This window comes from Dreissena polymorpha, chromosome 10, assembly GCF_020536995.1.
Source record: "Dreissena polymorpha isolate Duluth1 chromosome 10, UMN_Dpol_1.0, whole genome shotgun sequence".
NCBI lineage: Eukaryota > Metazoa > Mollusca > Bivalvia > Myida > Dreissenidae > Dreissena > Dreissena polymorpha.
Genome location: NC_068364.1, coordinates 69,493,391 through 69,507,332, shown reverse-complemented (window position 1 = coordinate 69,507,332; position 13,942 = coordinate 69,493,391). Strand labels below are relative to the sequence as shown.

Genomic DNA, 13,942 nt, shown 5'->3' with positions numbered 1-13,942 from the left:
GAGCTAAAAATAAAAGTCGAAACTATAAACCATTTCTGAATAATATGATCCATACCTCATGCAAGCAATACATTTCTCAGGCATCTATAAAACCTTTGTTGTTGCAAACATTACACATAACTATGTCAGGTGTTAGTTGACAAAGTTAATACTTTTGTATTACACACCAATAACATTAGCTTAACTAGTGAATGTTATCATTAATGTTATTACCGTAGTTTGTATCTGTTGGCAATATATATATATATAAACTTATATTAAACTATATGTACATTCGCTTACATATTTTTTAACAAGATAATTGTTTTCCAATAAAGAGTATATAGGCATATTGACATTCTTGTTCTAGTTTCACATACCTACATTGTAACGTAGGATTATTGCATTATACACAAGGCAGAAAGACCATTTAATTGGATTGATTTTATTTGCAAAACATATCAGTACACATGATTTCGTAAATGCAATAATTACAAAACAACTAGTAACAAAATGTGTCTTGTTCTGTGAAAATTGGGCATAATGCATGTGCGGAAAGTGTCGTCCCAGGGACGACACTTTCCGCTTTTATGGTATTTTTAGTTTCAAGGAAGTCCCTCCTTACCAAAAATCAAGTTTAGGTGGAACGTGTCGTCCCTGATTAGTCTGTGCGGACTGCACAGGCTAATCTGGGACGGCACTTTACGCACATGCATTATGCCCAGTTTTCTCAGAACAAGACTCAAATAAACAGTTACATTACTAAAAGCAAATGAGGTGGGTGTGTGCTACAAACAATTCTGGAAGAAACTTCAGTGATTTCGTGTGATATTCTGTACATAAGTGGGCAAGCCTACCGCAATTACCAACAAAAATAAGCAGAAAATACAATTTTAAATACCATTAACTCACAGTTAAAATGTACGTTACATTAAAGATTAACAATTAATTATTACTTTTAATTACAAAATGGGTAAATCATAATGACAAAAAAACAACACGAAACTAATAATTAATAAACTTATATATAATTGCACATTACAGTTAAAAATATGTTTTATTATATTTTGATTGGAATCACAAATCGGTTAATGAGAAAACAATTGCATTAATTATAAATCTCATTAAACCATGTTACAAGAAATTTAATAGCCACCAAATTTGACTTTATCAATAATTTTTACTATTTTCAATAAATTAAACAATTATTAGAATGGCACAAATGAAAACAAGACTCTTGTCTCTGTAACTAGAAAATATACTGTCAAATACGTGTGAAATCTTGATTTCTTTTTACATTTCACTAATTTTTCTAACTTCAGTTTTTTTATTGCTTTTAGGTAATTTAATACAGGCTTCAGTTCTGCTCACACAAGTTGATTTATTATAGTATGGTTTATGTAGAAACTGACATTGAAGATAGCCTAGTTTGGCTGTAAAGTTGGTTTGCTTTGTTTTCTTCACCATTTTCATAAGTATTCCATTCATATAAGGCAGACAGCTAATAAACTCACACTTTATATGTTTTTTGGTTTACCTGTACCAGGGTGCAGGGTCACGTGACTTTGGTGGGTTCCCAATTAAACATTAATGGTTGTGAACACACTGGTAAGTGACACTTTTTTCCTTATAACCTTTTTAAAACCATTTTTCTTACGAATTGTAACTTGTGCATAGAAAACAGATTTACATGTGTATGATGCTTATGGCAATGTGAAATACTGTTATACATCAGAATAACTTAATACAATAAGCCCGTGTTCTTGTAAAAAAATTCCATGTAAACTGCGCGATTATGCTTCACACAAGGTGAAATTTTGTAACCAATTTCAGAAGTATTCAAGGATTTATTCTTCTACCTTAAGATATCGGCTAAAACTTCAAGAAAAACTGTCTTCAGTGCACTAAAGATTTTTGCAAATGTATTAAAATACCTTGAGATATTGGCAAAAATAAAGTTCTTAATGGTGTGTTTACATTTTGTCCCGCCTGTGTGTAAGTCCCTGAAAACCCCATTGATTCTTCACCCCCTGTACTAAGTGCACATACTTATGCCAGTAACTGACAAGTTGACGAACTGCCTTTTTAAATCAGAGGTAAGAGGGTAATTATAGAAGATATTTTTGTGAAACATTCTTTTCAAAATCACAAATCACCAATTCAAAAAACATGTGGGGTTAAGAATCTTAATGAACACACTAGACATAAAAACCAACAAATTATCAACACATTCATTAAAAAATGCAAAAAAAGTGATGAACACACTAAGTAGGAAAGTTGTTCACTAAATATGAAAGACGGGCATGTTTGAAACACTACAATGCAATTTGATGCAATGCTCTTCGACTACAGGCTATGGGCAAAAGGGAATGAGGTTTATAAACAACAACAATCTTATGTTAAAACATATTATAGTTGGGGAATACATACATATATACAAAGGTTTCTTTCTTTAAAAGTTAACAAAAATAATGTTTGTACCAAAAGGTGAAAAATATTTGTTGCAACTTAAACAACGTTTTCTTAAAAGTTGACAATGCACTATGTATTTATCATGATCTAGACTTCTTATAAAATATAAATAATAAATAATATGGTACCAAACTACTCTCATTAAAATATTGAACATATCAAGTACTGCTGTTGTGTCTTGTCAAGTAACGATATGTGTTGAACTTTTCTCACCTAGTAAACTGGTGATAAACAAATTATGATGTTAAAGTAATATTTTCGAAAATTACTATCAATCGAGCGATTTAAAAAAAGGTTTTACTATAGCAATATAAGGAAAAATGCCCAGCCCCCTGGTGTCCATGTTTTTCAACAGACCGGTTCTACACCATCTAAGATATCATTAAAACTGATGTTCTGACCATGTTTCATTGAGATTTGATAATAAATGTGGCTTCTAGAGTGTTACATGTAACAAGGTTTTACTATAGCCATTATAGGTAAACAGTCCCGCCCCACGGTGGCCATGTTTTTTCGACTGGTCGGAACCATTTTCAAACTCATCCAAGACATAATTGGGGCACATGTTCTGACCAAGTTTAATGAAGATTGGATAATAAATGTGACCTCTAAAGCGTAAACAAGTTAAAAGTTGAAAACGCGCGACTACGGAAAAAAGGTGATTACAAAAGCTTACCATTAGCACGCTGTGCTCAGGTGATATAATAAAAAGAATGATAAACTGCCAATAAATAACATGTTTATATGTGTTCACTAATTCAATCTCATAATTACATACAATCATAAACGTACAAGTAAAGCAACTAGTACAAGACCTGGCATACAAAAAGGGTGCTGTCCATTTGGAAAAAAAAAACATTTGAAAATCTGTTGAAAATTAATATATTTCGGCAAATAACCAACGGCTATATATAGCTCAGGCCTTACAACTTTAATTACAAGTGTAAGGCTAAGAAATTCTGTTTATTTATAAAAATAATAAGATATTGTCACCAGAAAGTTGAGACCTTCCACAATGTCCCTTTTGAGCAGAATCCTGTACCAGCAATTTTTTCCTTCTGTATTGGACAACGGCAATTTCACAATAAGAAAAAAACTACACATTTCTGGTTGCTGTCAAAAAATCCTAATTGGTTTCCAAATTTTTTTAATTTTTTTTTTTTAATAAATAAATTAAACATTTAGTTGGTTATGTTTGGAGCGCTATGGCTTGAACCTAAGTAAAAATAATATTTACAACACTTAGTTATCAATTTTAAAGTATTTGGGAACAAAATATCAAATACACTAATTTCCCAATATACTTCACAATGCGAATTTTCCAAATTTTAGGGGTTTTTCGTGCACATTTTTCCCAATTGGGCTGGTAATTGTACTTTTCAAAATAGGGCAAAAAAAATTCGCTGTGTACATTTTGTGATCCCTTAATCTTTTCCCATAACAAAGCAATAACACATTTAGTTTACAAATATTTGTAAATGGATATTTGTTGAACAGCATTTTAAATGCATGTACCGCTTTTACACCAGGCCCCATGACCACTCTTCATTGTGATAACTGAATGTTGTTTTATAAATATGTCTTATTATAAGTCGCGTTTTGAGAAAACTGGGCATAATGCATGTGCGTAAATTGTCGTCCCAGATTAGCCTGTGCGGACTGTACAGGCTAATCAGGGACGACACTTTTCGCTTTTATGACATTTTTTGTTGAAATGAAGTCTCTTGAGAGCAAAAATCCAATTTAGGCGGAGTGTTGTCCCTGATTAGCCAGTGCAGACTGCACAGGCTAATCTGGGATGACACTTTACGCACATGCAGTATGCCCAGTTTTCTCAGAACACGACACATAAAGTAGCAATGCCTCATAGAGCACATCTGTTTTCACAAGTTGTCACTTAACACATGTATGATTGATTTCCAGCTAACAAAACTGAATATATCATGCACACCTCAAAAGAAAAATATCACAAATTTTGGGTTGCAAAATCAGCATTAAAATGACCACTAATCCTGGCATGGTAGCCTTAACCCTTTGCATGCTGGGAAATTTGTCGTCTGCTAAAATGTCGTCTGCTGAATTTCTAAAATTAGCATTTTCTTCGATTTTTTTCAAAGAATACTATCAGAATAGCAAACAGTTTGGATCCTGAGTCAGGATCCAAACTGTTTGCAAAGGCCTTCAAAATTCGGTTCCCGCACTGAAAGGGTTAAGTAAAACTACTCTTAAAGCTCTCAAATCATGTCATACAATGCACCAAGCGCACAATGTATTAAAATGCACCCTATACTTGACAATTTTTCTAAGTAATGTTTTTCACTCTAAGAAACACCCCTAACGGTATAAAAATGTCACCGAATGTCACCTGCCTTTGCAAAAGATTCCACTCCAAGGGCACAGCAAACTAGGTCAAGGTCACAGTTATTTTGGAACTACACCACAGGATTTCTCGTGAAGTATACAAATTGGCGCAGAAGAAATGACCAGGTTTCATTGAAACACATTCAATTCCAAAGTCACAGCTTATAAGATCAAGATCACAATGTTCTTTTACATTCAAATAACGCCACAAGATACCAAAACGGCTATCAAAATTTGCCAAAACATGACCATGTTCCTTCGCCACACAGTCCACTCCAACAACACTGCCTGTAAGGTAAAAATCGCAGTACTTTCGAACACCCAAACTATCAAATAACACCCCGAGATACTCCCAACGATATCAAAATGAGTCCAAACACAACCATGTTCCTTAGCAAGGCCTTCCACTCCGATGGCACAGCATACTTGGTTAATGTGGTGGTGATTTTGAAGATTTCGTGGCTCACGCAGATGAAGATGAAGCTAGTCAGGATGACATTGAGGACAGGATAGCTGGGAATCATGACGAGCACGCCGTGAGTGTCTGCCGCCAGCCAGATGTGGTACTGGGAGATGAACAGCTGAAATATACAGGCAAGTGTTCAATGAACAGCTGAAATATAGAGAGGCAAGTGTTCAATGAACAGCTGAAATATAGAGAAGCGAGTGTTTAATGAATAGCTGAAATATAGAGAGGCAAGTGTTCAATGAACAGCTGAAATATAGAGAGGCAAGTGTTCAATGAACAGCTGAAATATAGAGAGGCAAGTGTTCAATGACATAGATAAAAACAAGAGGGCCTGAAAGGCCCAAAGTCGCTCACCTGAGATAACAAAATATTATTGGGACAAATCTTATGACCAAGTTTCACAAAGATCGGAAAATAAATGTGGCCTCTAGAGTGTTTACAAGGTTTTACTATAGCCATATAAGGAAAATGCCCGGCCCCCTGGCAGCCATGTTTTTCAACCAACCGGCATCATTTTTGAACCCTTCCAAGATATTATTGGAATGGATCTTCTGACCATGAAGATCGGACAGTAAATGTGGCCTCTAGAGTTTTAAAAAGATTTTACTATAGCCATATAAGGAAAAATGCCCCCCCCCCCCTGGAAAGCCATTTTTTATTCAAGCAAACATAATTATTTTCAAACTCATCCAAGATATCATTAAGACCAATCTTCTGACCAAATTTCATGAAGATTGGACAATAAATGTGGCCTCTAGAGTGTTAACAAGGTTTTACTATAGCCATATAAAGCCATTAAGGAAAAATGCCCCGCCCCTGGTGGCCATGTTTTTAAAGCAACCAAAACCATTTTCAAACTCATCCAAGATATCATTGGGACAAATCTTCTGACCAAGTTTCATGATGATCAGAAAATAAATTTGACCTCTAGAGTGCTAACAAGGTTTTACTATAGCCATATAAGGAAAATAGCCCCGCCCCGTGGTGGCCATGTTTTTCAACCAATGGGCATCATTTTTGAACTTGTCCAAGATATTATTGGTATGAATCTTCTGACCAAGTTTCATGAAGATCTGACTATATATGTGGCCTCTAGAGTGCTAAAAAGATTTTACTAAAGCCTTATATAGCCATATAAGGAAAAATGCCCCGCCCCTTGGCGGCCATGTTTTTCAAGCAAACGTAACCGTTTTCAAACTCATCCAAGACATCATTAAGACAAATCTTCTGTCCATATTTCATCATGATTTGACAATAAATGTGGCCTCTAGAGTGTTAAAGTTTTACTATAGCCATATAAGGAAAAATGCCCCGCCCCCTGGCGGCCATGTTTTTCAACCAACCAGCATCATTTTCAAAATCATCCAAGATATTATTGGGATAAATCTTCTGAACAAGTTTCGATGAAGATAGGACAATAAATGTGGCCTTCAGAGTGTTAACAAGATTTTACTATAGCCATATAAGGAAAAATGCCCCGCCCCTTTGCAGCCATGTTTTTCAAGCAAAGGTTACCATTTTTTAACTCATTCAAGGTATCAGTGGGACAAATCTTCTGAGCAAGTTTCATGAAGATCGGAAAATAAACGTGGCCTCTAGAGTGTTAACAAGGTTTTACTATAGCCATATAAGGAAAAATGCCCCGCGCCCTGGCAGCCATGTTTTTCAACCAACCAGCATCATTTTCAAACTCGTACAAGATATTATTGGGATGAATCTTCTGACCAAGTTTCATGAAGATAGGACAATAAATGTGGCCTCTAGAGTGTTAACAAGGTTTTACTAAAGCCATATAAGGAAAACTGCCCCGCCCCCTGGCGGCCATGTTTTTCAACAAACTGGCATCATTATTGAACTCGTCCAAGATATTACTGGGATGAATCTTTTGACCAAGTTTCATGAAGATAGGACAATAAATGTAGCCTCTAGAGTGTTAACAAGATTTTACTATAGCCATATATATAGCCATATAAGGAAAAATGCCCCGCCCCTTGGCAGCCATGTTTTTCAAGCAAAGGTTACCATTTTTGAACTCATCCATGATATCAGTGGCACAAATCTTCTGAGCAAGTTTCATGAAGATCGGAAAATAAATGTGGCCTCTAGAGTGTTAACAAGGTTTTACTAAAGCCATATAAAGAAAAATGCCCCGCCCCCTGGTGGCCATGTTTTTCAACCAACCGGCATCATTTTCGAACTTGTCCAAGATATTATTGGGATGAATCTTCTGACCAAGTTTTATGAAGAACAGACAATAAATGTGGCCTCTAGAGTGTTAACAAGATTTTACTATAGCCATATATAGCCATATAAGGAAAAATGCCCTGCCCCTTGGCAGCCATGTTTTTCAAGCAAACGTAACCATTTTTGAACTCATCCAAGATATCATTGAAACCAATTTGCTGACCAAAATTCATGAAGATTGGACAATAAATGTAGCCTCTAGAGAGTTAACAAAGCAAATGTTGACGCCGCAACGGACAACGCACAACGGACAAAAAGCGATCACAAAAGCTCACCATGAGCATGTTGTGCTCAAGTGAGCTAACAAGACTATTACCAAGCAATATATGTTCCCTACCGGCTCCACCATTGTCAGAAATTCCACCATTGTCAGATTTTTAAAATATATTTGTTGCCATAGCAACCATAATTTTTGATGTAGGAACAAAATGAAATTACGTGCATAATATCCATATTGCCATATATCCATGTTCTAAGTGTCATGAAAAAATATGAAGAAGTTTGAAAGTTATCGCAGGATCCAGAAAACAACCTTTTTCAGCAGTATTTCTAGTCTATTTGTTGCCCTAGCAACCAGAATTTTTGACGTAGGAACAAAAATGAAATTACGTGCACAATGTCCATATTGCCATATATCCATGTTTTAAGTGTCATGAAAAAATATGAAGAACTTTAAAAGTTATCACAGGATCCAGAAAACCACCTTTTTCAGCAGTATTTCTAGTCTATTTCTGCCATAGCAACCAGAATTTTTACGTAGGAACAAAAATGCAATGACGTGCATAATGTCCATATTGCCATCTATCCATGTTTTAAGTTTCATGAACAAATATTAGGAACTTTTAAAGTTATCGCAGGATCCAGAAAAGTGTGACAGACAGACAGATGCACAGAGCCCAAACCATAAGTCCCCTCCGGTAAAACCGGTAGGGGACAATAACAGAGATGAAACATGATTCCTTCACTAGAGTAAAGTAGTGAAATTAGTTGAATTAAGATTCGCTCTGGGAAAAATTGAGATTCATCTGGGAAAGCAAGGCTTCATACAGGAGTGTTAAGTGGTGTCTTTATGTAGCAAAAATCAAGTTAACCCATTCATGCCTAGTGGACTCTCCCATCCTTCTAAATTGGAACAATTTATTTCCAAAATTAGGGATGTCTAGTATATTTATTTCTAAATTAAGAATATTTCTTACAGAAATTCCTTTAATCAAACAGCGCAGACCCTGATGAGATGCCGCATTAAGCAGCGTCTCATCTGAGTCTACGCTGTTTGCCAAGGCCTTTTTTCTAGACGCTAGGCATAAATGGGTTAAGGCGGAAAGTGTTGTTTTAGATTAGCCTGCCCTGACTGAGGATGAATTTATTCAGCAAAGCTCAGAAAACATACCATCATGCTTATTGGTATCCTTGTACACTATTAACCCTTTACCACTAATATACATATTTTAGAGATAAATTTAATTAAAGACTTTTCTTACCTGATTCAAGTTTTAAAGGCTTCATTTCCAACCCTTAGTTACTGATGAGCAGCAACCAGCATAAAACCTGAACAGACTGCGAGTTACTCGCAGGCTGTTCTGGTTTTATGCTGTTTGCACATAGCCGTTTTCACTTTGCCTCTGAGTGGGAAAGGGTTAATCATAAATAAATCAAATCGTTCTTGTAATAAATAATTTACAGTAAATTAAGACTTCATACATCAGCATCTCTATGTGGTTTCACATTTAATTTAGTTTATACATTACTGTAAATGAAATACAACAAGCAAATTTGTTGAAATGATATCCCCCACCAAAAATAAATGTTGTGACAAATGGACAGACTTACAGACGGACAACGTCAATTTTATATCCCTCCGCCTTTAGCTGGAGATAATAAGTCACAGGAAAAGTCATTAGTACCTCTAATGAAATACGTCCAAACCAGGCAAAGAAGGAGCTGTATCTAGTCCGTATACTTCCGAAGACGTTTCTTATTAGTATGAACGAGACAATCTGAAAACAAGAGCAAGAAATAACAAATACAGCAGCCTGTTTTGAACAAAGACATATTATGCTACTATTGGATGTGTACTGTAGATAGCTGACACTTGTACATTTGCTGCAAACTATTTGTCTATTACATGTATTTTTAACATTTATTGTTTCTTTTCTTTTATGTAATACCATATTACACATCTCAAAGTTACACATACAACACAATAGTGATCAAAAATATCTTATACCTAAATTTGAACCACAGAAATGGTATGTGATGTAAAAGCTGTAAGACAACCCATATTCAATGGAATTTCAAAGTTACACATTAGTTAACGAAATAAAATTTTCTTAAATTTCTCAATAATTGTAAATTAATCTTACATTTAAGTGCTTAGAATACAAACATGTTTATTATTAATAACACTGTTAATGACTAAGTGGGACATACCCCCTCCCATCTCCTTCAAAGGCCTTAAAACACTGTGTTTTCTTAATAAATACGCCACTAAATTGCTTCTATCAATTACTGTGATTAAACTTGTGTGACATAGAGGATATTTGTTGGATTCGGTGGATTATCGATTTTAATTCACGAGTGATCATAGAAAATAATATTTTCACGAGTGGCGCAGACACAAGTGAAAATATATATTTTATATGATATTGAGTGAATTAAAATCTATAATCCACCGACCCCAACAAATTTTCTTTTTATTTAATGCCTTTTTTCACAGTTTATATACATTGTTAAAGAGTGTAGCTAAAGAATTTCGCTGGGAAAATGACGTCATTTCGTCAAAAAAAAAAGACGTCATTTAACATAAACAGTGAAAATTATCGATAATTTTCACTGATAATTTTCATTGTTTGAAACAGTGAAATTATCAGTTTTAATTCACTGATATTTCTCTATAAACCACCGGAAAGCATAAAATAAACTTACATAAACTATACAGGGGTGTGATTTTTCCCTTCTTCAGCTAATTTCCTTCCATTCAATGTAAAACTAATTTTTACAAATAGTTGTCAACTTTGCTGTATCTACATACAAATGAAGAGTTTTTTTAAATCCTGTATGGGGGTATGTCATTTTCCTCCCCTGAGTCGGATCTTTAACCCTTACAGTGCGGGAACCAAATTTTGAAGGCCTTTGCAAACAGTTTGGATCCAGATGAGACGCCACAGAACAGGATCCAAACTGTTTGCTATTCTGATAATATTCTTTGAAAAAAATTGAAGAAAATGCTAATTTTAGAAATTCAGCAGACGACATTTTAGCAGACGACAAATTTCCCAGCATGCAAAGGGTTAATCACACCCTTGATAATGCTGAGCATGAAATTGGGACAACTTCAAAGGTGTAATTAGTCTTATCGAGTTTATAGCTTTCTTAAGAAAATTTAGGTACCATGGCAAGGGAGAGGTAAACAAATATATGGAAAAACACACCTAATGTTGGTATGTAATCAGTGTGATTCACTTGCCTACACACCTAAGCCTCTGAGACAATTATCACCACTTACCGGAATGAAAGTGATGTAGGAATGGACTTCATTGCACTCTTGTTTATTACGGCAAAGTCCGGAAAATGCCGCATAACTCTACAAGTATAGGAATGTAACATCAATAAACATACTAGTAAATGCTGTTTATTTGATGTTTCTGGTATATTCAGAGGGGGTTATCATGTGATAGTCAAGATTGTGACTTCCATGCCAAGGCAGGTATTTGTTTGCGGTTTATACCCTTTAATTACTTTTGTTTAATTTTTAAATTACACTTACTTGCCAGTCATATCAGTCAAAAGGTGATAAGCATTTATTTCGTATTAAAATTTGCTTTATATCTCAACTTTACTCCGCACAAATTTTCTTAGTGGAGCTGTAATTAGGTTAACCCACAAATTTTTTTGTTTGTTCCATAATAGTTTTTGGGAAAAGTAATTTTAATTGCGCATAAATATTAACTTAAGTTACTATTATAATTGAATAAACAAGAGATGTGTTCGTCAGAAACACAATGCCACCTACTGCACTGCTTTGAAATAAAAAAAATGAATGACCTAGTCAAACATCACTGGAAACCAAGGCTTATCAAACAGATCATACTTATTTGTTCTATAGAAAACTCTTATGAATGAGCTGGCTCTCCACTTAATCCCATTAAAAATGGTGAAAGATTTAAAAAGAGATCCTTATAAGTGTTAACTGTGTCGTGCTTTATTCTCCCAACACAGATCCGAAAAAGTCACGTGGTATAGGCACCGTGGGAAAGGGTTACACACCAGTAAAAGAACAAACTTACCGCTAAGCCTATGCAGCCCAGTCCTGCAAAACACCACGACACTGATGTGGAGAAGAGATTGCGGTTTTCTGTGTCCTGTAGCATTCGGTAGCGCTTCAAAATGTGGTAGCCAAACCCAAATATCATTCCATATAGAACACTCTGCAAAAGAACAACACACAAATGTATGATTATGTGTTTGCTAATTATTTCATAGATACTTATGTTTATATGTTTTGAACAGCTTCGTTTTCCAAGTCATTACAGATCTAACAAGACTATTGCCAAGCAATATATGTCCCCTACCGGCTCCATCATTGTCAGAATTTTTTTATTTGTTGCCATATCAACTAGAATTTTTGATGTAGGAATAAAATGAAATGACGTGCATAATGTCCATATTGCCATCTATCAATGTTTCAAGTTTCATGAAAAAATATGAAGAACTTTTGAAGTTATCGCAGGATCCAGAAAAGTGTGACTGACAGACTGACAGACGCACAGAGTGCAAACCATAAGTCCCCTCCGGTGAAACCGGTAGGGGGATATTTCAAGCTTAATTTAAAAAAAAAAGACTATCTTTTAAACAAAAAAAGAAATACATGCACATATAAAGTTATAATAAATTTAAAAAACTCTTTAAACCAGGCATAATTATTTGTTAACAGACAAAATGCAAGGGAAACTTACAAATCTGTCTAACTGCCATCGAAATCTCCATTCATGGATGGAGTCATCAGACGTCACAAACAACGGCTTTAATGGTCGCAACAAGAATATTCGCTCAAAGAACACCTGTCAACAAAAGTAAGTGAAAGAGGGAATCACTAGAAACATGTCAAGCAAATTGTCAATAATGCCCTTCACATTGAAATTTTATAAAAAAAATGACCTTAACCCTTTGGCTCTGAACATAGGCCGTGAACTCAAAAGGTAATTACCACATGTTGAACTCTTTGTCGAAAGTTATTTACCGGTACAAATTTCCCAATACATTACAATCTTTACCCTGCACCCTTGGAGCGCATTACATTAAAATCAAGATATCCAAAGACAAAAACATCCCACAACTGCATACTTTAATATGTAGAAAGTTATATCAATCATGTTGTATAAACTTCAAAGTCCCATAACTTAACCATTATTGAAAACCAATACAAAAATGCGCCTGTACAAAGTTTTTATGACAAAAAAAAAATGCAATATGAAAAATTACAATTTTAAGGAGTACTATGACAGAAAGTTTGTGATAACAGAGTCAGACGGGCATAATGCATGGTGAATCTATTATACTCCCCCTCTTGTTTGTTGCTTCACAGACTCAAGATGATCATGAACAGTGTCATCCCAGATTACCCTGTGACAGTGTCATCCCAGATTACCCTGTGACAGTGTCATCCCAGATTACCCTGTGACAGTGTTATCCCAGATTACCCTGTGACAGTGTCATCCCAGATTACCCTGTGACAGTGTCATCCCAGATTACCCTGTGACAGTGTCATCCCAGATTACCCTGTGACAGTGTCATCCCAGATTACCCTGTGACAGTGTCATCCCAGATTACCCTGTGACAGTGTCATCCCAGATTACCCTGTGACAGTGTCATCCCAGATTACCCTGTGACAGTGTCATCCCAGATTACCCCGTGACAGTGTCATCCCAGATTACCCTGTGACAGTGTCATCCCAGATTACCCTGTGCAGCTTACAAAAGCTAATAAGTGACAACACTTTCTGCCTACATTTGATTTTTGGTTCGAAGAGCCTTCTTTTAACCAGAAAGCACCATAAAAGAGTATTTCCAGATTAGCCTGTGAGGACGACACAGGCTTATCTGGGATCACACTTTATGCACATGCATTTAGCCCAGTTTCCCAATCAAGGCTCATATGTACAGTCAATCTTGTAGATGCGACCACTTGAATTAAGCCACCTTAGTGTTACGCGACCACTTTTAATGTCCCTCCAAGTGTTTTCTCTTATTTTGATATTGTATTAAGCAACTTTTGTCTTACGCAACCAGCAACAGCTGATTTTCAGATATTTTGATGTCCAAATATTTGATTTAGCGACCACATGGTGGTTAAATTTGAAAATTGAGACAAACTTGAACGCCAAAAAATCATTAGGTTATCAGTTTGACGTAATCAAAG

General features: G+C 35.4%; 1 protein-coding gene across 2 annotated transcripts in view; it reads right to left on the bottom strand.

Moving 5' to 3' along the window:
• Positions 1–408: 408 nt before the first annotated feature.
• Positions 409–13,942, bottom strand: part of LOC127846961 (N-acetylneuraminate 9-O-acetyltransferase-like) — a 76,779-nt gene continuing 63,245 nt past the window's right edge. For both annotated transcript variants that reach the window (XM_052378422.1, XM_052378423.1), the window contains 5 exons: positions 12,481–12,585; positions 11,812–11,952; positions 11,031–11,108; positions 9,430–9,522; positions 409–5,393 (listed from right to left, as the gene is read on the bottom strand). In XM_052378422.1, coding sequence (XP_052234382.1) covers positions 5,142–5,393; positions 9,430–9,522; positions 11,031–11,108; positions 11,812–11,952; positions 12,481–12,585 — 669 coding nt within the window. In that variant the 3' untranslated portion in view covers positions 409–5,141. The remainder of the gene's footprint in view (positions 5,394–9,429; positions 9,523–11,030; positions 11,109–11,811; positions 11,953–12,480; positions 12,586–13,942) is intronic.